At 44.1% G+C, this 26,733-nt stretch overlaps 1 protein-coding gene and 1 long non-coding RNA gene across 3 annotated transcripts in view; one reads left to right on the top strand and one right to left on the bottom strand.

Moving 5' to 3' along the window:
• LOC120374294 overlaps positions 1-9,287 on the bottom strand; it is a 44,663-nt gene extending 35,376 nt beyond the window's left edge. For both annotated transcript variants that reach the window (XR_005585988.1, XR_005585989.1), the window contains exons 1-2: positions 8,951-9,287; positions 8,031-8,405 (exon numbers count right to left, since the gene is read on the bottom strand). This is a non-coding gene — a long non-coding RNA (uncharacterized LOC120374294). The remainder of the gene's footprint in view (positions 1-8,030; positions 8,406-8,950) is intronic.
• The window catches only part of KIAA2012 (KIAA2012 ortholog), a 91,694-nt gene extending 68,295 nt beyond the window's left edge, over positions 1-23,399 (top strand). Inside the window, exons 17-24 of the mRNA XM_039493713.1 lie at positions 2,250-2,343; positions 4,596-4,770; positions 5,816-5,954; positions 7,565-7,938; positions 11,312-11,514; positions 20,001-20,173; positions 21,955-22,174; positions 22,736-23,399. Coding sequence (XP_039349647.1) covers positions 2,250-2,343; positions 4,596-4,770; positions 5,816-5,954; positions 7,565-7,938; positions 11,312-11,514; positions 20,001-20,173; positions 21,955-22,174; positions 22,736-22,895 — 1,538 coding nt within the window. The 3' untranslated portion in view covers positions 22,896-23,399. The remainder of the gene's footprint in view (positions 1-2,249; positions 2,344-4,595; positions 4,771-5,815; positions 5,955-7,564; positions 7,939-11,311; positions 11,515-20,000; positions 20,174-21,954; positions 22,175-22,735) is intronic.
• The last annotated feature ends 3,334 nt before the right edge of the window (positions 23,400-26,733 follow it).

Here is a 26,733-nt window from a genome sequence, read left to right as displayed (position 1 = left end):
GAGCGAGAGGCCAGCCAGGGGCAATGGGGCATGGCATGGCAGGGGCAGCCCAGCACAAGGGCACTATTTACAAACTGGCAGTTGCCAGACACACAGTGGCTGCCCAGCCCTGTGCTACCAGCATACCCCTTCCCCTCGGGGGTGGGCCCATGCCACACCACACAGCCCCCCCACCCAACACCCCATAGGCGCTGACTCCGTGAGTGCTAAAAATAGTGTGTGCTGAGCACCCACCAGCAGCCCCGCCATTCAGCTCCTCCCACGCAAGTTTCTGTGCCACATACTCCATTCTTTCTGTAAGTTACACTTGGAGTGTAAACTGATCATAAGACTCAGGTAAGTGCCAAAGCATAACTTGCTCCCATTTGGCATTTAGTGGGTTGGGTGTGCAAAATGAGTGCAACTTACATGCTGAAACAGTTGAAGAGGGAGGAGTAACAGGAAGGTATAAATTAAACCAGGCCAGATTTTCTACTTTAGTTTAGACTCAACTGCACCATCCCCAGCACTCCTCAGGATATAGTGAGCTTGGCATGAGTGGGTTAAGTTCAGTGGGCACTGCACCTACTGACACCAAGGCTGAATTTGCTTCCCACAGATTTTGATGCAAGTTACATAAGTCACACTCTTACTGAATGTCAGATTGATAAAAAGAACAGGAGTACTTGTGGCACCTTAGAGACTAAATACATTTATTTGAGCATAAGCTTTCGTGGGCTACAGCCCACTTCTTACTGTATGTTCCATTCTATGCATCCGATGAAGATATTTATACATACAGAGAACATGAGAAGGTGGAAGTACCCATACCAACTGTAAGAGGCTTTTGCTGATACAGACTAACACGGCTGCTACTCTGAAGACTGATAAAAGTTTAAGCAACTTAGCCATTTACAACCCTTTTATACCCAATATACCATTTATGCCATCATTTGTGACATGTGAGATTGGCCCACTGGACTATTTTGAGACTGGCTGTGCACTGTCCACCCTCCCAGAAGCTGTCTATTTATGTAAAAAAATATGTCACTTAAAGGCCACATGTTGCAAAAACAAGTGTAGAAAAGCAAAGGCACAGAGCTACAGAAACCATACCTGCTTTCTTGGCTCCTCATGTGACTTTGTCCAGGTATTTCCGTACAAAGTAACAGGGAAGGGTCCTTCCATAAAATAATTTATTTAATTTAAAACAAGTGAGTTTTCGCAATAACACAGCCCGTGGAATGGTATAAATCACTGAAAGCAGTCAACACTGTCTGACTTTTTATGCATGCTTGGAACAAGGGCTCTCTCTACTGGTGCCTTAACACAGGCCTGTATCACAGGCCAGCTCTACAGAGAAAAGTAGTGGTCTGATATGACAGATTATTCCTTTAAGAGTAAATCTTACACCCACCTCTGCAGATTCAAAGCCCCCCTGCAGTGAATGCTTCCCAACACTATCCTGTTTATGGGCATCAACCCCAAAGTGGAGGGCCCACCTCTAGGCACAAAGGTTACTTTAATCTCTACGTCCCATTCAGTCCTTGGGCTTTCTGCTGAGATGCCATCAAACCTGCCAAAAGAAGTGGTAGTTTTTGGCAGTGGGAGAAGATCCCAGTGCTGTGAAGTCCCTTCATATTTATTTTTTATAAACATTCTGGATTTCATTAGAACTGGCCTCAGAATTCACAATGTGGATCCAGTGCTTTGGGTTCAGGCTGTTAGAGAGCAACAAGGGTCCCCTGCAAAATTCATATATCTATTGTTGAAAACAATACCCACCTCAAAGATTGGGGCTGATCCCAGATTACTGGCCTCTAGATTTCATGAAACTTTTTAGAGTTTCAAAAATGTTTAATAAAAATCTAGATATGGGTCTGATCCAAACCCCTCATATCCAAACCACCTCCCCCTATCCCAACACACACACACCCCAACTTTGGGGGAATTCAAAATTTTGATATAAATTTTGCTTCTGGCCAAGAAAACCCTCAGCTCCAAAACTGAGCTCTGTTCAAGCTGTATTCTAAATCTAGATTCCAAGATATTTAAGTGGGTTCTAAATCTGGCAAAAATTATTTCTCCCACATCTTGTTTTTGGACACTTGTCCACAGGGAATGGCCACATGCCACCAATGCTGCTCACTTTAAACTATGTTAAGCCTGGCTTTAAAACAAAAGCACAGATACAGGTATAGCAATGATACTGAGTAGTTACACCAGTTATAACCCTGACTCAGAGAATAAGAATGTTTTTACTTTTACAGATCCAGGTAGGCAAATGGATGGAGCACCTGGATCCCATAGTATTTCACACCCAGGATCCTATGGAGGCCATACAGTGAGCCCTACTGAAGAAATGTGAGTAGTAGGTGCTTTTATCTTTTAATTAAAAAGGTTTTTTTTGCATCCTACCTTGGTTTTCAATTACATTTCATTTCTATTGGAGAATAGAAATGCAGGAAGCTGAAATTGATCTGGAGCCAGGGGCTTTGAATCGTGGTTGAATTACTTTCTAGTGAGCATTGAAACATCAGAGTAGGATTTCTCTCTCGTTGCGACTTATTTAAGCATATTAGGTAGTGAGAACTACATTCCAAAAGGATAGAGGGCATCCACACTCTCTTGTTATACAGAGTCAGAAATACAGTTCTCCTCGGATGAGAGGATATGACTGTAGAAGGAACTATGGGGACAGGTCTTGCATCATGCTCCAGAGTCTAATCATCTTGATGCAAGACCCTCCTATAACCAGGGTTGAGAGAAGAGGAGGAGACTCCATGAAGTCTGCTGAGAACCTCCCTGTGAAGATCTTATTTAACTCAGCAGCACTATGATGGTACAGTCTTGGGAAACCCAAGACAGCCAGGTAGTAGTGTTTAGGCACTTTGGTATCAAAGTGATAGGAGATTTGGAAATACTTCAGATGGAATCACCTGTCAATCCTACTTATCTTACCCCTCGCCCCGTGACACACCTGTAAAACTAATGGACATCCAAGGTTACGTCACGGTGGTGCAAAGTCCCTTACTTTCATGAATTTAAAATAAATGCCCCTCCTCCTCCCACACACACAGTGCTGCCTTTGAGGCACTCTAATGCTCTTAAGCAGCGCAGTCAGAGAAGAACAGATCTTTCTGGACAAAAATATTGTTTCCTACTGTAAATTAAATTACAGGCAGGGAAATGGACTACTGTAGCCTCCTCTTCCTCTGTCCACCTCTCATCTTTCCCCTCTCCAGACCAGTCACTTTTGCCTAGAGGCAATCAATTAACTTGAGTTAAAACAGAACCACAGACTCTTGTCTAGACAAACCCCAAAGTAAGAAGGAAAACAAACAGTGGTGGATTATGCAGAAAATCCATTACTGAAAACTAACTAAGAGGTTTGGATAACACTGAGCTAAATTCTTCAGTATGTTCTGTCCGCTTTGCACTGCTCCGGTGATGAAAAGCAGCTGGTGACACACAGCACCCAGCCATTTAAGCCAAATCTGTGGTTGCTCTGCATCAGTGAAGTGATGCAAAGCAACGTACTAGAGAATCTGCTCCAAAAGGAAAAGGTAAAGATAAGATCTTAGACTAATAGAGGTATGGAGAAGTCACAGTGTCTAGCTGAAGGAACAGATCTCAATGAGATTGCATTGGGTGTACATCAGGGCAGAATTTGCCCTTGTCAATATTTTTTTTCCCTGTTAGTACTATACTTTATCATCAGATAAATCACAGCCCCTCACCTTTATTAAAAACTGATTTGTTACATGGAAGTTCCAACTTGAGCTAGAACTGCTGCACCCCCTGCTAGGAATGATCATTATTTATTTCTTTGAGTATGATGTGGTATTATGTCCCTTAGTTCTGGTATTGCTTTGACTGCTAGAAGAGCAGTAACTTGCATTAAATGAAGGTGTTTAATTTAGAGCATGGATTGAGGTCACACCTTTTGGATTCTATTCCCAGCTCTGATACTGACTCACTGTGAGACTTTCAGCAAAATTCTTACTCTGTCTCAGTTTATTTTACAGTTATTTTATTAATTTGTATCCGGCATTACCTACCTGCATGGCAGATAGATGCACTGAATACAACAAGGTTTCATATTCAAAAATATGTACAACACCTGCTTATCAGAGATGGTGTGAGATTTTGTCACCTGAGCACTGAGCACTTGTAGTTCCCATTAACTTCAGTGGAAGCTGTGGGTACTCAGCACTTCTAAGAGCCAGGACATTGAATTTTGTAACATTTTTTAGATCTTAAGATGACAAGTATTTTAATATATATGATTTTGTTATTAAATGGCCAAGGCACCCGCCAATCAGTCTTTGGATCTTTTTTACAGCACAAGAAAGAATGTTACTTCCTTTCCTCAGTAATGAGGAGACAAGAGAGCTCCAAGCAGAAAAAGCAGCTACCTGCTGGGGGCATTACAATTACATAAGTTGTTCACTGTATGATACTGACAGATTACTCCAAAAGGTTTCAGGACTTGCAAGAGAAAAAAAGAACACACATCAGCTTTCCCTACTCCTTCACAAGGAGAGACTATCTCCAGAGCTCTAAGACTTCACCAAAATCTTGGTCTAGTTATTTGTATTGCTTTAATTTTTAAGGGGTCAAGACTCTGAATCTGGTAACTATCTCCTGGGACCTTCCAGTCACAGGCCGATGCTACAAGAGAATGTTGGAGTAGCCATGAGTCATTCTGAAAAGCAGCATGTGATAGAGAGAGAAAAGACCACCCAGCCAAAGGAGCTCTGCAAGCAAACGACTGCCAGCGTCAATGCTGTAAGTATCACAGGACACATCTCCAGTAGCAAAATACCTATTGCGTCCTCCTCCTGGAAGGGGTTTGAGAAGAGAGTTAACATTATTCTTACTGGTTATTTACATTAGAACGAAACAGACACTGACTTCATCATTTACCGCCTACCTCAGACACAGAACACAGTGCAATAAGGAAGTAGCCTCTGGTTCATGTTACCAAGTCAGACTCAGTTCTATACCAAAAGGATAGAATTAGGAAAGCACAGAATAAGTCTAGTGCTACCAAAGGCCAAATAATAAATACTGTCCAGGACTGACACCAAGTGGGCAGGATAGACTGGTACTCCACCACTATTCCCCCAGGTGCACTGCCTCGTTGGGGCCAGCAGCCCTGGTGGACACACTAGCAACAGAGAAGAGAAGAGGAATGCTGTGAACCAATGTTTCCAAGGACAATCCCGTCCTTCCTTGCGGTCTGTTTTTGGTCCAGAAACCTGTGGATTGATTCAGGGTGAGGTGGAGCAGTGGGAACAGAGGGAAGGGAATGGAATGGAATGATGAATGGTACATTATAAGTGATTGTGGGCACAGTGACTGACCTATCAAGCATAAAGCTGCCCTCCGTTTTGTTTTACAGCTTTGACCCCTGAGTAATAAACATAAGCTTTTCTTGTAGCCCAGGTACAAAACCCCTTATAGAGGGAAATAGCTTTCCTCTATATGCCAGAAAGTCATTTGTCAGTGGTCCTGAAAATATGGGTAATTCCAAAGTGCCAAGGCAATTTCTAGACTGATTCCAAAGTGTGATTTTCAGAAGTGGTACCATAGGAAAGCCTTTAACATGGGATGCTCTGAAAACAATATATGTTATTGCTGCAGATGTGGTGAAGTTCCATTATGCCTATGAAAAAAAGGTACTCTTCTTTATCATTTCATTCTGAACAGTGTTTGAGGCTGGGCTGCTTGGTACAAAAAAAACAAAACAAAACACATTCTTGTTTTTAACTAAAAAAAATATAAAACTTATCAGTAATAGTGTTTGTCTGAAACATACTATCAATTCTAGTTCCAGCACACAGAAGTTGCAAAGAACAAAACCATGAAAAGGCAGAGAAATGAATTGACCAAGATGGACCCAGTATCCAAAGCACAGAAAAAAAGCGGTAACAAAGACAAACGACACAGCAGAGAAGAATTTGTTGTTGGTAAGAACACACATGAAAAGAAAAAGTTTCAGCTCCAGTATCTTTTTTTTTTTTTAATAAACACACACAGACAAATCAGAGATCTGGAAGAAATATCACCAGGAGCAGAATATTAGAACCAAGATCTGCCATGCAGAACTGAAAAGACAATATTTTTATGGTGCTTTCGTTTTGCTCTCTGATCTGTAGCTCAAAAGGACCAAGGGAGATTCTGGCATTCAGTTCTTATTTTTAGATGTGTGATCAGTTTTTATTAAGATTAATTCTTGCTATTTAGCATTGAATCAGCTAAGGCTAGCAGTCACTGCAGCAGTAACCATGCATACCTAGAAGGAAATATCTTCTGTTTTGCCAGAAGCAAATAACTGTATGTAGTTATGCAAATAGACAGGGTTTGTAGCTAGGTTTTTCCTCCAAGGGTGATTTCAGTGTAGCAGAAAAGAAACATCCATACTGAGAGGTGCACATATATAGTAACTGCTCTCCTTTTTCATGTTATTTCTACATTATTACTTATTTGTATTATAGTAGCACCTAGGGACTGAGGTTCCCATTTTGCTATTCACTGTACACAGATTAGCCGCTGCCCTTAAAGGTCTTACACTGCAAATAGACAAAGGAGTGGGGGCGGGACAGAAAGAGGAAGTGACTTGTCCAAGGTTATAAAGCAGGTCAGTGGCAGAGCTAGGAATAGAACCCAGGTCTACTGGATCCCAGTCCGGTGCCTGATCCATCAGATCACACTGTCTTTTACCATTTGTTCACAACAAGAGAGAATGTACCTACAAATGTCAACATCAGCATTTCATAATCACTTTTGTCTAGAGAGAGAGAAGGCCTCCAGCAATACCTTAAGAAGAAAAAAATACAACTAATGCAGTAATTATGATTGCTGTTTGATATAAGAATAATAATTAGATAGTAAATTACAGTTGGCTGTCTCACAAATCTAATGAAGAATTTCTGGATAATTGTTCTGATATTCATCTCTAAACATTGACAGAGCTATCTTCCTTATTTTTAATTTCATCATTGTAGTCAAAAAAAGGTATAATGTTTTGGCTCTTTAAATTGACCAAACTGATCAGGAAACATGACAAAACCAGAAAAACGAGGAGCACCAAATTCTTCTTTTCAAAATCACTAAATTCTGTGCAAGAGGGAAAAGTTCATGTCTAAAATGAGTGTTTAGAAAAAAGTTATGTATCATACCTAATATTTACACTGCCTGCCAATAAACTAACACCAGCTCCCTATAATAAAAATATGGAATAGATTTGCCTATGGATTTAAGTACTTGCCTTGTAGATGGGCACATAGACAACTAACTGCAATATTGGTGACATCTGGAAAACATTCTGAAACTTGATTAGAGATCAGGTTACAGTGGATTGGCTATATCAGCTGACTCCAGGGGATGTGTGCAGGAATTAAAATTTGACCGCTTTGGGAGGGGAACGTTCTGGGTCCCTGCCACAGCCCCAGGGCTGGAGCAGTTCTGTGCCCATGCTGATTATTGGAGAGGCCCATGCCTCTGCTTGCCCCCGCCCCCCTTGTGCATGCCCTTGGCTGACACTAATCGAGATTTAGAATTAATTGTGTTCTTACAGGAAAACCAAGAGAGAAAAAGGCCGATGAGAAAAGAACATCTTCTCTCAGGAAAAAGACTACTGGAGTCAAAAGACCAGAGACCATCCAAGAACCAAAGCATAAGGAAGAAGGGCAGGAAACAGAAGCAGCAGCAGATCAGAGCAGTGCAGCTGCTGGAGATGAGGAGTTATGTGATGACAGGAGCCCTTCTCCCTTCAGCTCTCCTATTAAAGACCATTTGCTCCCTCCAGAGAGCCCTCAGTTTTGTTCTGAGCATTATGACAGTCCTTCTGGTTCTAGTCCAGCTCACGAAAAATTTACTCAGACTCACCCAATAATCACCACAGTTAGTGGCACTGAATTGGACGCAGGCATAAGCAATGAGGTCTCAGAGGTAAGAACTAGGGTTTTCCTTTATGGTCAGAGATAGGGAAGAATGATTCACTGAGCCGCATCCTACATTCTAGGACTGCAGTAGGAACCTACCTGGTCTGGCTCAGGGCCCACTTCATCTTCTACGGTTCTCTCACCCGCAACGCGGGTTGGCTACTGAGGTGACTTAGCCCTCTGGCCAGATCACAACAAGCGCACCCCTTCCTGTGCATCAAGTCCAGACACAAAACAAAAATCTTCTGCCCCAGTCTCAAGGTGGGCCCAGCCTTGCCTTATAGAACACCTCCACAATTGCTCTTCCGCTCCAACTCTGGGGCTCAGCTCCAGCCCTCTGGGGCTCTGCTCAGTCCCTCCAGCTTCCTCTTGATCACAGTGTCACCTCACTAGGTGGCAGTGCAGACTGTTTCTTAGTCCTCTGTAGTAGCTGAGGGAATCCACAAACACACCCTCTTCTACAGGCTCCCTGGTCTGGGAAACCAAAACAACTGGGCTTACTGCCCGTCCATCACTCCTGCTACTCTGACCTCCAACCCACCCACCAGCCCATCCAGTCCTGATAGAGTGGTGACAAGGCTGTTTTCCCTGTTTGGCTCCCCAATTGATTGAACAGCCCGCTGCTCATTTTCCTGCAGGCCTGCTCTTAGCCACAGGCTGCCCCATCATACGACTTTGCTCATTCCCCTACTTGGAAAGGCAAGTTCTCTAGAGCCATGCTCCTCAGTCCAAGCCCCTTAAAGAACCAGCTCATTGCTACCTTTTGGTTATTGCAAGTCAGCAGGTTATTCACCTCACGGCAATCCCTGTCTATTACAGCAACAAGCAATCACTCAATGAGGTTTATGGCTGGTGAACTTAGAACAAACAAAAGGAAATATAGCAGTATAGTCAGCTTTATGGGCCTCACTGCCACCCAAGCATTAAATACTTTAACTAAGGAATTAAAAGGGCTGCTTAATATTATGACCAATAACATGTAATTACATTTGCTGCAGTAAATATAACAGATACTTTACCTTCTTGCTATGGGGAAGAGAGCACTACCTCGGCTACTCTTCTAAAACAGTCATCTCCAGTTTGGTAGGAGATGCTGGGGGAAAATGGAAGGATATGAAATCAATTAATCCTCTCCTTCTGGGTCAAGCAAGCTCATTTGTCCTTTCCCCAGTGTCAGCTGTGATCTGCCCCCTTGATAAGAGTTCTACCCTCTCTGGAAGCCCTGGCATGGGGCCTCTAAACAGGTCAACACCAAGCCTTGAGTCTAGCCCTGGACTGTATTGTCCCAGGCTCTCTCCTTCTCGTTTCACCCCTCCCAAGTTCTTCTAGTTTGTTTCTTGACGGGCCTTTCCCACAGCCCCCCAGGCTCTCTTAGTGGAAAACCCTGTACTAGGTTTCAGGCCAGATATCTATCAATCAACCTCTCTGACTCACATGTCTGAGTGTTGCTTATGTTCCTTGGCAGGCCTTCCCACTTCCCAGCATGCTCTGTAGTAGCCTACAGTCCTATAATCAGAATGCCAGTCTTTCAAGAGCCAGAACTCAGAGAGGGGATGAGCAGGCCCAGGCCTGTCCTTAAAGGGAATAAGGGATAGTAGATCAAGTGATTGTGAAGAATAACTGAATCTTGTGCTTCAACAGGGGTGCAGACAACATTTTTTATTTGGAGAGGCTAGAGTTAAAAAATAATAGCTGTTATCTATCACTTCAATGAGTAGTTTTGTACCATAACTAAATTTGTCCACTTTTAACAGCGAGAGATGAACAAGCTTCTGTTCCAAATTCAGTGTTTCCTTTATTTATTAATGCAATCCCTAATATTTTTGGGGAGGCAAAGCCTCACTGAGCGCCCAGCTGTCTACACCAGAGGTGGGCAAACTATGGCCCGGGGGCCAGATCTGGCTGGCAAGCCATTTTAAGCCAGCCTGCAAGCCACACCATGCTGCTTGGCCCCGGTCTGGCGCTCCAGCCGGGGCTCTGGGATGGGGCCACACCACACAGCTCGGCCCTACTCAGGCCAAGGTGTTGGGTCAGGGGCCGCACCATACAGCTCAGCCCCGCTCTGGTGGCGGCGCTGGGTCAGGGGCTGCTCCGGTGCTCCAGCAGGGGCATTGGGTCAGGGGGCGGACCACGCAGCTCCCAGAAGCCACACCACGGCCCTGCTCTGGCTCCTACACACTCTAACGGGAGCTGCAGGGACAGTGCCTGCAGATGGGGCAGCGTGCAGAGCCGCCTGGCCGTGCCTCCTCATAGGAGCCGGAGAAGGGACATACCACTGCTTCCGGGAGCCGCTTGAGGTAAGCGCCATTCAGAGCCTGCACCCCCTGAGCCTCTCCCCATGCCCCAACCCCCAGCCCTGATCCCCCCTCCTGCTCTCCAAACCTCTCGCTCCCAGCCCCAAATGCCTCATCCCTAGCCCCACCCCAGAGCCCACACCTCAACCCCAATTTTGTGAGCATTCATGGCCCACCATACAATTTCTATTCCCCGATGTGACCCTCGGGCCAAAAAGTTTGCCCACCCTAGTCTACACCCATGTTGAAGATATCTTGATCATCATAGGGTCAGAAAAGACTCCCTTTCCCTAACCCACGTACAGTGCTGCACCAGTGCCTTATGAAGATGGTGGAGTCTCCTTAAAGCATCAGCTTTAGCTGATGCTACTGCCAGAAATTGGATAGTGGACCACTGGATTATCAAATCCAATCTGGCATTGCAAATCTTACAATCCTATGTTACTGATGAGTGTTCAATTTATTCAGAGCCTAGGTCCCAGTTTAGAAACTCTGTATCCTTAGACTTCAATGCTGAGACCTTTCATATCCTTCCTTTTTTGTTGTAGGATTTTTAGATTTGTTTTCATTATAACCATTCTTTTGCCTTGCAAATATGAGGCACATCATTCATATCAATTTCCTGACAATACAAGACAACTTGCTTCAGGGTTTTGGAGTAAACCCAGCCCTTTTTCCTCCACCTCCCCAACAGATTTTTGGACAGTCAAAGCGTTCCCAAAGAAATAGAGAGGAGGTGGTATCAGAAATCTAAACTTGAGCTGGGCTTCATAGAATTTGGTTTACAATAGTGAAAAATCAGGGGAATGTAAACTATAGGGGAGCCTTGTGATAGTTATCAGATGTCATAATGCTAGGAGTCACCCATGGGGTGAGAGGAATATTTACTGTACAGAGTAAATGGCACAGGTAAAGTCAATCGTATTAACAATGAGTGTCCCTGGTAAGGCAAATGTACCCTAGGATATGTAAATCTCATATAAAGTGTGTCCATTTCACGGACTGTGTGTTAACAATAGAACAAATGAACCAATCAGTAGAGTGCAAACTTTATTTAGTAGGTGTCTTTTCCTTATATCCATTCAGGATCTCCCTAGAAATCAGCAGGAGGAGAAATTATCACGGGACAGAATGCGAGCAGAGAAGGCACAGAGAAGACGGCTAGAGGTAGAGAGGAAAAGAAGGGAACAGGAGGAACAGAAATGGAAACAGCAAGAGCAGCAGGAGCGTATGGAAAAAATGAAAGAAGAACTGGAACAGGAGCAGAAGAGAAGGGCAGAGGAGATGCGGTTAGTGGGGATACGGTTCCAGATGGGAAAGGAAATATTTGGGTCAAATGGCAACATAAAAAGCATGATTGTTCTTTGCCATTTAAGGGACACATCAAGCACTTAAACCTCCAAACTCCATCTACCCATACATCAGGAAATACACCTCTCCAAATATCCCATTGCTCACACCAGGAACTCATTAAGACATCTCAGGGTTGGGCATCTTCTTATACCAATACTCCCTGACTGCATTTCCAAACAGTAGAACAAGGCAGCAGAGATATATAAAAGAAGGTTCCAGAATATCATTTTTTATATATAAAATAAAAAGTAGGGCGGTCAAGCAATTAAAAAAAATGAATCATGATTAATCGCGTGTTTAAAGAAATTAATTGCAATTAATCGCACTGTTAAACAATAGAATACCATTTATTTAAATATTTTTGGATGTTTTCTACATTTTCAAATATATTGATTTCAATTACAAAACAGAATACAAAGTGTACAGTGCTCACTTTATATTTTTGATTACAAGTATTTGCACTGTAAAAAAACAAAAGAAATAGTATTTTTCAATTCACCTAATACACTTACTGTAGTGTAATCTCTTGATCATGACAGTTGAACTTACAAATGTAGAATTATGTACCAAAAATGCATTCAAAAATAAAACGTAAAATTTTAGAGCCTGCAAGTCCACTCAGTCCTACTTCTTGTTCAGCCAATCTCTCAGACAAACATTTGTTTACATTTGCAGGAGATAATGCTGCCCGCTTCTGATTTACATCACCTGAAAGTGAGAACAGGATTCTCATGGCATTGTTGTAGCCAGCATTGCAAGATATTTACATACCAGATGCACAAAAGAGTCATATGTCCCTTCATGCTTCAACCACGGTTCCAGGGGACATGCATCCATGCTGATAATGGGTTCTGCTAGATAACAAGCCAAAGCAGCACGGACAGATGCATGTTCGTTTTCGTTATCTGAGTCAAATGCCACCAGCAGAGGGTTGATTTTCTTTTTTGGTGGTTCGGGTTCTGTAGTTTCTGCATCGGAGTGTTGCTCTTTTAAGACTTCTGAAAGTATGCACCACAGCTGATCTCTCTCAGATTTTGGACGGCACTTCAGATTCTTTAACCTTGGGTCAAGTGCTGTAGCTATCTTTAGAAATCTCACATTGGTACCTTCTTTGCATTTTGTCAAATCTGCAGTGAATGTTCTTTAAATGGACAACATGTGCTGGGTCATCATTCAAGACTGCTATAACATAAAATATATGGCAGAATGCAGGTAAAACACAGAGCAGAAGACATACAATTCTCCCCCAAAAAGTTCAGTCATGTTTAATTAACACTTTTTTTTTTAAACAAGCATCATCAGCATGGAAGCATGTCCTCTGGAATGGTGGCTGAAGCATGAAGGAACATACAAATGTTTAGCATATCTGGCATGTAAATACCTTGCAACGCCAGCTACAAAAGTGCCATGAGAACGCCTGTTCTCACTTTCTGGTGACATTGTAAATAAGAAGCGGGCAGCATTATTTCCTGTAAATGTAAACAAACTTGTTTGTCTTAGCGATTGGCTGAACAAGAAGTAAGACTGAGTGGACTTGTACACGCTGAAGTTTTACATTGTTTTATTTTTGAGTGCAGTTATGTAACCAAAAAAGCTACATTTGTAAATTGCACTTTCACGACAGAGATTATACTACAGTACTTGTATGAGGTGAACTGAAAAATACTATTTTGTTTATCATTTTTACAGTGCAAATATTTGTAATACACACTGATTTCAATTACAACACAGAATACAATATATATGAAAATGTAGAAAAACATCCAAACTATTTACTAAATTTCAATTGGTATTCTATCGTTTAACAGTGCAATTAAAACTGCGATTAATCGCGATTTTTTTTAGTTAATTGCATGAGTTAACTGTAAAGTGAAGCCAATGAGCCTGTAACCCCCATGACAGAGTCATTGCTCTATTCATTACTATAAAATTATTCAAGGCTATCGTGAACTCACCAGAATGGAGGGAACCAGTGATAGCCCTTAGGGCATTTTCATCTCTACAGCCACCCTCCTTAAAAAAAAAAATTAAGGGAGTTGAATCATACCCCCTAGACCTGCACACAGATTTGCCTCTGCCTGCCTGGAGATGTGCTGTACTGTCTCCACAGCATCATCTGTGGAAACCTGGGAGCTCTGAGGGCTCAATGATCCACCAGTGGGGAGGGAGCAGAGGGAAATGGCTATGGGTACACATCTTCCAGAAGGGAATCCACTCGAAAGTTATACAACTCTTGGGTCTACAGAAGTTTTACTTTTCTGTGCTAGCCCTCTGTGCAAGATGACCCCATCCCTCAACCCTTTATGGAGAGTTATGGGAGCAGCCCTGGCCAGTATCGCTCCATTGAGAGCCAGAGCAGGTTAGGGAGCTCCAATGTCAATGCACAGTTGCAGGGTCTCTGTGCTGATCCCTGAGATTGAGATCTGTAAGATTTGGGAGCTGGACCTCCTGCTTCTTCCTAGCCCCTCAACAGAATTCACTGGAAGCCTGGCAAGGAGGGATGTTGCTATGTTTTCTTTCCCTCCAGTGGAATGATGACTTTAAAAGGAACTGGACAGAAAGGGTCAAGTTTCAGGAGAAACATTCATCCATGTGGGAGGGAACTAGAGGCTCCCCTGAATGCAAAGCTAGGCCCCAGCTGGTTCCTGTGTGTAGCTCACAGACAAGCAGCAAAGCCTCAGCATTTTCAAGCCCCACATCTTACAACGCTGCCTGTTTGCTGCATCACTGACTGCTAATGAAACAGGGTGGCAGTGATTCAGCTGCAGCAGCTGTCATCATGAGCTACAGTGCATGGCATGAAGCTCCCAGGAACCCCGAATTTTGCAGACAAGAACTTAGCCCTGGCATGGAGCTGGAGGAAGCAGGAGCTGGAGCTGTACATAGATCCAGTCATGCGGGAAGAGGGCAAAGGCAGGAAAGTAAAACTCTTATTTTATCCCATGGGGGAGTGGGGCGGAAGGGGCGGGCGAGGTAAGAGAGGAATGTGCCAGGCTGAAGCACATAGGAGAACAATAGGTATCTGGAAGCACTAAGTGCAATGAAACTCTGGAGCAGTCCTTTATGGAAGGATGAGAGACTGGCTGATCTTATGATAACCAACAAAAGAATGAGCCTTTACTGCCACACAACCTTCCTACCAGCCATGGAGAAGGTTGGAGTGGATTTATTTACCTTTTAAGGGAAAAAAGGTTTTAGTTACAGTAGATTACTAGTCCAACTTCTGAGAGGTGGCTACCTTGAGATGAGAGAAAGGGAAGTGATTTGCAAATTAAAAGGCACATTTTGCAAGGTATGGCATTCCAGACACGATATGTGCCAATAACAGACCTCAATTTACCTTTCAAAAACTCAAGAAATTTATTTGATCATGGGCATTTGACGATCACAACACTTCCCTAACATAGTCACTGAGCAGCTGGAAAGTGGAGTCAGCTGTAAAAAGGGCAAAGAGACTATTACATAAGGCCATTTCCACAGGGTCAGATCCCTGTCTAACACTCTAAGCACACAGGAATAATCCAGTGCAGGCCCCAATGGGGCACAAAACCAAATCTTTGCTGTTGATGAGGAGACCACAGCTGTGAAATTGAGATGGTTGATTATCATAGGATGTAAATAATTAATTAAAACCGATCAGCTAAAGATCTACCAGCTCTGGAAGAGGGCATTGCAGTGTGCATCCAACCTACAGAAAGACACAGGAAAGGATAGATTAAAGGAGTCATGTAGTGGCTCCCAGGTCATACAAGGGGATCACAAGTCTCCAGACACAGAAACAGGTGACACTGAAATAGTGTGTCCAGATCCAGTCATCCTGAAGGAAACAGCACTATATTCTTTCAGGTCTTATACAGCACTCATTATTGTGGTATCTAAGCACCTGTATCAAGGACTACATATCTATTTGACTTAGGGTTGCCAGGTGTCCGCTTTTCAACCGGAACGCCTGGTTGAAAAGCAACCCTGGTGGCTCTAGTCAGCCCCGTCAACCAGGTCTTAGAAGTCTGGTTGGCGATGCTGCAGGGCTAAGGCAGGCTAGTCCCTACCTGTCCTGGGACAGCGCTGTGCCCCGGAAGTGGCCAGCAGGTCTGGCTCCTAGGCGAGGGGGCCTGGAGACTCTCTGAGCTGCCCCTGCCCTGAGTACTGGCTCCACACTCCCATTAGCCGGGAACTGTGGCCAATGGGAGCTGGGGAGGGGGTGTGTGCCTGCAGGCGAGAGCAGTGCGCAGAGCCTCCTGGCCCTTCCCGCCTAGGAGCTGGACCTGCTAGCTACTTCTGGGGCACAACGTGGAGCCAGGACAGGCAGGGAGCCTGCCTTAGCTCCACTCCACTGCAGACCAGGAGCCACCCAAAGTAAGCCCACGCTCCAACCCCCTGCCTCAGCCCTGAGCCCCCCCACCCTCAAACCCCCTCCTGTACCCCAAGCACCTCATCCCCAGCCCAAACTGCCTACCTTGCCCACCACTCTGACCATGTTCAAACCTTCTTCAAATCCCTGCACTGCCTTCCCCTTGCCTTTTGCTTCACATTTAAAGCCCTTGTCCCCACCTCCAAGACCCTGCACAACTTGGCTTGTCTCATCTGACGATTAATAGTTGGCTGAGGGAGTGGTGTTACAAGGAGGGCTTTGGGATGTATGGGCATTGGGTGGCTTGTGGGGACAGACAACTGTTCTCACGGGATGGGCTCCACCTAAGTAGGGAAGGAAGTAGACTTCTAGGAGGGAGGCTGGCTCATCTGATTAAAAGAGCTTTAAACTAGACACTGGGGGGAGACGGTTGGGAGAGGTCCTGGTGCTCTCCACGCCAAATTTATACATTGGGAGTGAGAACAACAAGATAACAACAGATATAGCCAGAGGGGGACGGTTAGGTGTAAGGAAGAGGGGGGGGACGGATACTAGATCTACAAGTCATACTGGAAGTACTGTGTCCCTACCGAGTTGGGTGAAAAGAGGGAGAGGAGCCCAACAGGAAAAATTAGGATGTTTGTTCACCAATGCAAGAAGCTTAGGTAACAAAATGGAGGAACTGGAGCTCCTGGTCCGAGAATTGAAACCGGATATCGTAGGAATAACCGAAACATGGTGGAATGGTAGCCATGACTGGAGTACAGGTATGGAAGGGTATGTGCTATTTAGGAAGGACCGATGCAAAGGTAAAGGTGGGGGAGTAGCATTGTATATCAATAATGAGGTGAAATGTAATGAAATAACTAGCAATGCAATGGATAATACGGAGTCTGTCTGGGCAATGGTCACATTGGGGAAGAAAACTACCAGAGCCTCACCCGGGATAGTGCTTGGGGTGTGCTATAGACCGCCGAGATCTAGCTTGGAGACGGATAGAGAGCTCTTTAATGTTTTTAAGGAAGTAAATACTAATAGGAACTGCTTGATCATGGGGGACTTTAACTTCCCGGATATAGATTGGGAAACAAATGCTAGTAATAATAATAGGGCTCAGCTTTTCCTAGACGTGATAGCTAATGAATTCCTTCATCAAGTGGTTGCTGAACCGACGAGGGGGGATGCCATTTTAGATTTAATTTTGGTGAGTAACGAGGACCTTGTTGAGGAAATTGTTGTAGGGGACAACCTTGGCTCGAGTGATCATGAGCTAATTCGTTTCAAAATAAAATGGGAGGATAATCAATAGTGCATCTGAGACTAGGGTTTACGATTTCAAAAGGGCTAACTTTACTAAATTAAGGCGACTAGTTAGGGAAGTGGACTGGACTAACATATTTAGGGATCTAAAGGCAGATGACGCCTGGGGTTACTTCAGGTTGAAGTTGCAGGAGTTGTCAGAGGCATGTATCCCGAGAAGGGGAAAACGGCTCGTGGGTAGCAGTTTTAGACCGAGCTGGATGAGCAAGCGTCTTAGAGGGGTCATTAAGAAAAAACAAAGCGTACCAGGAGTGGAAAATGGGAGGGATCAGCAAAGAAACCTACCTTATTGAGGTCAGAGGGTGTAGGGAAGCAGTGAGAAAGGCAAAGCGATGGGTGGAAATGGACCTAGTGAAGGGGATTAAAACCAATAGCAAATGGTTTTTTAGCCATATAAATAGGAAGAAAACCAAGAAAGAAGAAGTGGGACCGCTTAAAACTTTAAACGGAGTGGAGATTAGGGATAATCTTGGAATGGCACAATATCTGAACGAATATTTTGCCTCGGTCTTTAATGAGGCTAATGAAGGGCTAAGGAATAGTGATAGAGGGACCGATGGGAATGAAGATATGGGGGTAGACATTACGGTATCTGAGGTAGAAGCCAAACTTGAACAGCTTAATGGAAGTAAATCGGGGGGCCCGGATAATCTTCATCCTAGAATATTAAGGGAATTGGCGAGTGATATTGCTAGCCCGTTAGCGATAATTTTTAATAAATCTCTAAATTCGGGGATTGTACCATTTGACTGGAGATTAGCGAATGTAGTTCCTATATTCAAGAAGGGGAAAAAAAGTGACCCGGGTAACTACAGGCCTGTTAGTTTAACATCTGTAGTATGCAAAGTCATGGAAAAAATCTTAAAAGAGAGAGTGGTTCCGGAGCACGAGGCCGATGGCAACTGGGATAGATTACAGCATGGATTTACGAAAGGTAGATCGTGCCAAACCAACCTGATCTTCTTTGAGAAAGTAACAGATTTTTTAGACAAGGGAAATGCGGTGGATCTAATATATCTGGATTTCAGTAAGGCGTTTGATACAGTACCGCATGAAGAATTACTGGTTAAATTGGAAAAGATGGGGATCGAAATGAAAATCCAGAGGTGGATAAGGAGCTGGTTAAAGGGGAGACTTCAGAGGGTAGTATTGAAGGGGGAACTGTCAGGTTGGAGGGGGGTTACCAGTGGAGTTCCTCAAGGTTCGGTTTTGGGTCCGATTTTATTCAATCTATTTATTGCTGACCTGGGAACCAAGAGTAGGAGTGGGCTGATAAAGTTTGCGGATGACACCAAGTTGGGAGGTATTGCCAATTCGGAAAAGGATCGGGATATCCTCCACGGAGATGTGGATGACCTTGTAAACTGGAGTATAAGTAACAGGATGAAATTCAATAGTGAGAAGTGTAAGGTTATGCATTTAGGGATGACTAACAAGAATTTTAGTTATAAGCTGGGGACGCACCAGTTGGAAGTAACGGAGGAGGAGAAGGACCTAGGAGTCCTGGTTGATCGTAGGATGACTATGAGTAGGCAATGTGATGTGGCCGTTAAAAAAGCTAATGCGGTCTTGGGATGCATTAGGCAAGGTATTTCTAGTAGGGATAAGGAGGTGCTAGTCCCATTATATAAGGCGTTGGTGAGACCTCATTTGGAGTATTGTGTGCAGTTTTGGTCTCCCATGTTTAAGAAGGATGAATTCAAACTGGAACGGGTACAAAGAAGGGCCACTAGAATGATCCGAGGAATGGAAGGCCTGTCATATGAAAGGAGACTTGAGGAGCTCGGTTTGTTTTCCTTAACCAAAAGAAGGATAAGAGGAGATATGATTGCACTCTTTAAATATATCAGAGGGATAAATACCAGGGAAGGAGAGGAATTATTTCAGCTCAGTGCTAATGTGGACACGAGGACAAACGGATATAAATTGTCAGTCAGGAAATTCAGGCTTGAAATTAGACGAAGGTTTCTAACCATCAGGGGAGTGCAATACTGGAACAGCCTACCAAGGGAAACAGTGGGGGCGAAGGACCTCCATGACTTTAAGATTAAGCTAGATAAGTTTATGGAGGAGATGGTATGATAGGATAACGGGCTTAGTCAATAGGTCAATTAAGTGCCACACTGAAGTAAATAGTACAATGGGTGAATGATATGATATAACCTTTTTCAAGGGGGTATGGCTGGAGAGTCTTTCCCGCATGCTCGGGGTTCAGCTGACCGCCATATTTGGGGTCGGGAAGGAATTTTCCTCCAGGGTAGATTGGCAGTGGCCCTGGAGGTTTTTCCCCTTCCTCCGAAGCGTGGGGCAGGGGTCGCTTGCTAAAGAAGTGGGTGGAGCGGCTTATGTGGCCTGCATCTTGCAGGAGGTCAGACTAGATGATTATAATGGTCCCTTCTGATCTTGAATTCTATGATCTTTGTTCATTTCCATTTGCTCCCCACTCCTTGGTCCTGTCTCCCTCATATCCCTCTTTAAAACAGACGACTTCTAGGAGGCTTAAAAACTCTCATCCACTCCTCAAAGGCAGATTAAATGAGACAGTAGAAACTATGCTTTTAAAAAAAAAATTTAAACAAATTTGTGGAACCAAGATGACATCACTAATCAGCCACTTTGTCCTGTTTTAACCATCCCTTTTTCTACATTGTATTTATTTGTAGATCTTTGGTTAGGAACCTGCTCTTCTTACAATCTGTAGAGTGTTCAGCAGGCCCTCAGTGCTCTATCCATTAATAATTTATGTTTCAGTTTACGGAAACAGGAGCTAGAAGAACAGCACCAGCGCCAGGAGGAAGAGGCAGCGAGGAAGCTACAACACGAGAAAGCAGCACAGGAACGTATCCGACAGCAGCAGGAGGAATATCGCAGAAAACTTCTGGAGCTGCAGAAGAAGAGACAGCAGGAGGAACAAGAACGTGCAGGTGCTCTAAAGAAGGGCTAAAACTTACTGTATCTGCAGATAATTCACCCAGAAGGGTGGTTTTCTGGTGAAGGCACTGGACTCAGACTCAGTCGCTCCTGGCTCTGCCCTGGAATTCCCGAGACACCTTTGGCAAGTCTCTGAGTTCCTCATCATCTGTACAATGGTGATGATAATACTCCCCTTCTTCATGGAGTGTTGAAAGAGCGAATTAATGTCTGTAAGGCACCCAGATACTACAATGATAGGGACCATCTATGGAAGTACCTAGATAGGAGTTTCTTCATTAAATTCTTCCATGGCTCCAGTAATAAGAGTTCCAGAGAAATTCACCACAGGTAGCCTAGTATCTAATGAGGCCGCAGAGAGGTTTCTCAAGCAGTCCTCTTTGATCATAATACAGGAGAACCTGATTATAGTGGAGTGAAAATCCCAAATTGCATCAGCATAGTTGGAGAGAATTTCATACCACCAGTGGTGGGGTCCATTGTTCTAATTCCTCTAGGAATATTTCATTCCAAGGAGACATTTACCATCCCCCATCTCTGTTTGACTGAAAAGAAGCTGCCCCTACTGTGTGGGTGGGTGAGAGGCAAAGGAATCCTTACCTTCTGCTTTGGCTGCAGCTGCTGGAAGTGAAGACATGGCTTTTGAGAGGCACTCGCGTAGCTGCTAGTGCCCCCTCTGGCAGGGGGGTGGGTTGAAGACAGCCCCCCACCCACAGCTGAAAAGGGGAGCTGTGTCATATTGGCCCTCTCCAGTTACAGTGAAATTCAGCTTATAGTAACGTTTTCTGGAAACATCATATCTTGTTTAATTACACAAAATCAACCGTGATGCACTCCAGTCCATTTGCCTGATATTAGTGCTACTGTAAGAGGGAGTGGTTAGTTTCTGGGTTCTATTTCCAGCTTTGCCAATGATTTGCCCCCATAAGCTTATGCAAGTCACTTAACCTCAATGCGCCTCATTACCCCTATTTTGCAGATGAGGGAAATTAATATTTCATTACTCACAGGTATCTTGTGACGATTAATATGTCAATTAACGTTTGTAAAGCACTGTGAGATTTTGGAAGAAAGGCCCTGTAGAAATACAAAGGTTGTGTTTGATGCCCCAGCCCTCAGGCAAGAGCAGAGAATGAAAAACTAGAGCTGTCAAGCAATTAAAAAAATTAGTCGTGATTAATCATAAGATTTTAAAAGTTATTTGAGATTAATTGCCGTTTTAATCACACTGTTAAACAATAGTAGAATACCATTTATTTAAATATTTTGGGAGGTTTTCTATATATAGGATCAGGGCTGGGGGTTCTGGGCTTCAGTCCTGCTCAGAGCTTCAGATGCTCTTAGGGCACGGGGCTTCATCCCTTCTCGAGGTGCGTTGTAGGGCTCCGGGTTGCAGCCCGGTGCAGGGCGGGGCTCAAGCCCCCCCGCCACCTGGGAAGCTGCGGACTGGGGCTACTTCAGCCCTGCCACCGCAAATGATGCCTCTTGCCCGCCCACGCTCCCTGGAGCCATATAACTACATGAGAATCTCAGTTTGCCGTAAAAATCTAAGTAATTGTTTAGCGCTAATAGCTGAAAACAAATACTTGAAAATGTGCTGAATGAGAAGTTACATTTCAAACAAAAATCTCAGTTATGGGGGCCTGGGGTTTTTTAAACACTTGGGGTTGACAGTACTGCAACAGCAATATCATTTTGTGTTTTCAATACAGTTACCCATTTCCTAAATAGGAAATCTTGGCAGCTACTAATTATCTGGTCATCCACCCCCTAGAGGCAGAAAAACGCAGACAGAAAGAAAGGGAAATGTGGCTAGAGGTGGAACGACAACGGCTAGCAGAGATGGCAGAAGAAGAACGCCTGGAGTATAAAAGAAGGAAACAGGAGGAGGAGGAACAGGCAAGGCGTGAGGCCGAGGAAAGGAGGAAGAAAGCGGAAGAGGCAGCTAGATTAGCTTTGGAGGAAGCAAAGACACAAGCACAACTTCTAGCCAGGTAAACAGCCTTATTCAGAGAAGGAAATTATTCCTGCTGAAGAGTAACACATTAGTAGTTAACATCAGTCACTGGGGGCCAACCTAAACAAAAACACTACTAGGGCTGGAACTATTTCAGTGAAAATATCTTCACTGGTTCACACTACTGGAATTCCAGTAACGAGCCTCAAATTCTAATGTTTGGTCTTGTATACTCTAGAACTCCAAATTACAAAATGATTCTTTGTGGTGTAGACAAAACTCTACCATGTTTTCATTGCGTCTCCAAACTGTGTGCTAAAGCTTTACATGGATCCCAGGTTTTTGAATAGTTCAGGGACACAGCTAATATCCCATCTATACTACAAAATAGTGCATAGTGCCCAGGTTTTCCAATACAGCGGAAATTGTAGTATGGCTGAAGTAAAAAGTTACACCAGCAATGAATTTAAATTGCTGAGTTTATAATTATTTAGCAAAAAAAAATATTGACCTAGCCTACTCCTAATGAATCAAGGAACACTAGCTGCCTTCCTTTCATTTATCTCTAAATATTTTAATTAGCACTGTTTGTTTGCAGGCAAAGAGAAGCTCTGGAGCAGCACCTGCGATTCCAGAGGGAATTGCTAGTGGAAGCCAGTGGACTGGAACATACACAGCAAATTTCACGGCCATGGGTTTATTCTTATTTTCAGCTGCTCCAAATACTAGGCCTGGAGACAGCAAAAGAAAACAAATAAATGCGAGGATACTGAGAGGATAGGGGTTATTGCAGTGGACTCTTCCAATTCACTGAATCCAATTAAGAGTTCTCTTGAACTCGTCCAACCCAATGGGAAGTACAAAACATGGCCTAAGACTTCCCTATTCCTTCTTGGGGAGATATTTTCTCTTCTAAATCCACTTCCCCAGTAGATAAGAACGCTTTATATGCTCATCCAATAGGTGGGAAAGCAAGCACTCAGGATGCTATAGTTAACCAATAGACAACCTAATTAACAGCCTGAGTTAGCCCTACAGTCTCTTGTGGCCCAAGAGCAGACTTCTCCTACCCTGTGTCCCCCTCCCAGATTCTCAGGACCATTCCGTAGAAGCAGGGCAGTACTTTTCCACAAACTTGTGGAGGGTATGAGAGCCTCTCTGACATGAAGGATCCTCAGGCCAACTAACTTAGCTATGGTCATCAGATCCAGAAACAGCTAGATTTTATGCATATTAGCATCATGCAATCCCAAGAAGCCAACAAAGACGTCAAATAAAGACTGCTAGCACCAAGAGAACAACTCTTGTTTCCCAAAATCAGGTTAATCATGTTTTCTTCTGCATTGTTTTCTTTTATAGCATGTAACAAAGTTAAAGTTATATGTGCAAATTATACTGCACATTTTCAATAGATTTGACACAATATGTCATCAGAAATATTTTTATGCTCTTGCTGAATTGGAGCTGGACTTCATTTAAATTAAATGCGCATTAACTACTAGTGCTAGAAGCAAAATAAACTGATTTACAGTACTTGAGCTTTCCTGAAAAAAAACGGTACTGAGTGGTGTCTTAATGTACGTAGCTCCTTTAACCCTCCGTATATATTGCCTGTGGCTGATTCTTAATAAGCATGTCTGGCTGTGCACCAGCAATTCAGAGTTTGCACTTGCTGGACATACACAGCCCAGATATTTAAAAATATTCTATATACAAAAATAACTTTCCCAATCTACATTCTTATAATGAAACAGTATCCACCCACCTGCAAGCTTTTTCCATTGTATCTATATGTTAGAAGACCTCTTAAATGAATAATATCCTTATTTTACATAGATGCAGTGTGTGTTATAGGCTTTTAAAAACAATGTATTACATTTTGTGCATGGTATACAATATGAAGAGAGATTTTGAGTGGAAGGGCAGAATTTAGGTGATTTCTCCCCTTCCCAGCAACATGCAAGCAAAGCCTAGTCCACCTCTGGGTAAAAAAAGACCTGGATGCAGCTTGCATAAGAACTTATGAATTCTGTTCCTACAGAACTCCATTTTCAGCCAGAAATGCTCCTTTCACACACCCCCTAACTCCTTCTAGGAAGCAAGGGGCCAAGGAAAAACATGTCAAAACCACAAAACAGGTATCTGCATGTGATTACGTGGGAGAGACAAGATGGGTGATTATCTTTTTTGGATCAACTTCTGTTGATGAGAAGGACGAACATTTGAGCTTACAGAGAGCTCTGTGAAACCTACTCAGTGTCACAGCTAAATCCAAGGTGTAACATTGTTTAGCACAGATGAGCCTGGAAGTTTTAATTTGTAACTTTGCTAGATACTAAGAATCATAGACTGAAGAGACACTGGAACAGTGTCTATTATCTTCCTACATGAAGCCTGGGTTGAGTTTCCAAGATTAGTCTTGGGGAGGGGGGTGAGAAAGACTATAGCATACACTCCCCTAAATCTTCCCAACAGTGCAGCTCCACTGATGGTTATAATGGTAGAGGAGTGTTAACTATAGGTTATCTAACTGCTCACAGCAAGTCCGGATAAAACATGGCTGCCCAACAGCATCGTAGTATGCAGTTGAAGGAAGAGCAAACTCCCAGTGGGAAATCTTAGGGGAAAAAAGTCTAGTACAGAAAAGACCTCACCATTTCATCTTCACTGGGGTGAAGGAGAGAAGGCCATGTGCAGCAAGCTCTCCACCCAACTAAGACTCTCTAGCAGTCTCAAAAGAGGGTTCTATGCAGTCCCTCCTCACCTGAGAAGGGAATGTAAATCAGCATATAAAACGCAGATTGGGAGGAAAAAGATCCAGCAGTTGGTATGCTAGCCTTGAAGTCAAGAGATCTGGGTACAATTCCCAGCTGTGCTACAGTCTCTCTCTGCCTCAGTTCCTCCTCTGTAATTTCCTACCACACTGAGATGTTGTGAGGATGCATTTATTAGAAAGATGGAGAGGTGCTCAGATACTGCTGTTACAGAGGCATGTAAGTACCTAAGATATAGCTATTTTTGGAATGCATATAGGAAACAGTATTTTGGAATGCATATAGGAAACAGTAACACCATATGTTATATTGGTGATTTGTTCTTTTGAAGGTCATTTTTCTTCTGGGAATCATTTGGTTAAACAGAACACTTAAAAAATTCCATATTCTCTTTTTTAAACCAAAATTTTAATATTTTAAAATAATTGTTTAGTGCAGCTAGGAGTACAAAAGAAGTGTACTACTAGATTGGAAAAGGGACACAAAGCACAAGCATGAAAGGAAATGCATTTATAATTGTACAGTGAGCTCCATAAAAAACCCTCAAAACCTATCTGCGAAATTATAAAACATATTTTAGCAAAATGGCAATGTCAATTGAGTTTTCATGAGAAGTGCTTGATGTAAAAACCTGCCAACTCAAGTCCTGTTTATTTGCACGTCACATGGAGCACAGGCAGAGCAATGCATTTTTCTACACCGTCCTCCCAATCCACCTCCTACCTGAGCTGTAAGACCCATTTGAGTGTGACATTGAGTATGACACATTCATAATTGTGTGATGCACTGTTGAGATGGCCCAGGCAGGTACCCACAATGGTGGTACCTCATGAGATGTGGGCTCATTGCAATTCCTAACCAGGTATCCATAACTCATTTTAGATAGGACACCATTCAACTATCAGATGGTAATTACTTTGGGGCACTACTGACCTGGACCATATGTGATGCAGTGATCTAGAGCAGGGGTGGGCAAACTATGGCCGGCTTTGGATCCAGCCCGTGGGATTGCCCCCCACCCATGGTGCCGTGGGCCCCCCACCGCTCTCAGAAGGGGACAGCACCATGACCCTGCGGTCCCCAGGCAGGGGGCAGAGGGCTCCATGCATTGGCCCTGCCTCCAGGCCACGCCCCCTGCAGCTCCCATTGGCCGGGAACGGGGAACCACGGCCAGTGGCAGCTTCGGGGGAGGTACCTGGAGGCGCAGCAAGAGCAGTGCACGCAGAGCCCTCTGCCCCCTCCCCCACACACATGCCTCAGCACTTCCGGGAACAGTGTGGGGCTGGCAGGCAGGGAGCCTGCCCTGGCCCCGGTGCACACAGCTGCCACCCAGGAGCCGCTTTAGGTAAGCAGCACCGGGCCAGAGCCTGAACCCTACCACCCAACTCCCTGCCCTACGCACCCTGCCTGCACCTCACACCTCTCCTGCACCCCAATCCCCTGCCCTGAGCCCCCTCGTATGCTCCACACCCCTCCTGCACCCCAATCCCCTGCCCTGAGACCCCTCATACATCCTGCCCCCCTCCTCTGCCCCAATCCCTTGCCCTGAGTCCCTTCCTGCACACTGCACCCCCTCCCACACCCCCCACTCCCTCCCGCACCCCAACCCCTGCTCTGGCCCTGCATACAGTTTACCCACCCAGATGTGGCCCTCGCCCAAAAAAGTTTGCCCACCCCTGATCTAGAGGGAAACAGTTAACTTTTTTTTTTTTGGGGGGGGGGGAGAAGACGATTATTTCCTTCCAACTCTCCCTTCCAAGTTACAGGTTTTAATCTAACCTCTAGTTTTAGAATCCAAATTGAAGCTCCAAGTACATATCTT

This window comes from Mauremys reevesii, linkage group 11 (assembly GCF_016161935.1).
Source record: "Mauremys reevesii isolate NIE-2019 linkage group 11, ASM1616193v1, whole genome shotgun sequence".
Taxonomy (NCBI): Eukaryota; Metazoa; Chordata; order Testudines; family Geoemydidae; genus Mauremys; species Mauremys reevesii.
Note: the sequence above shows the minus strand (reverse complement) of the source record. Positions and strands in the feature narration are given on the sequence as shown.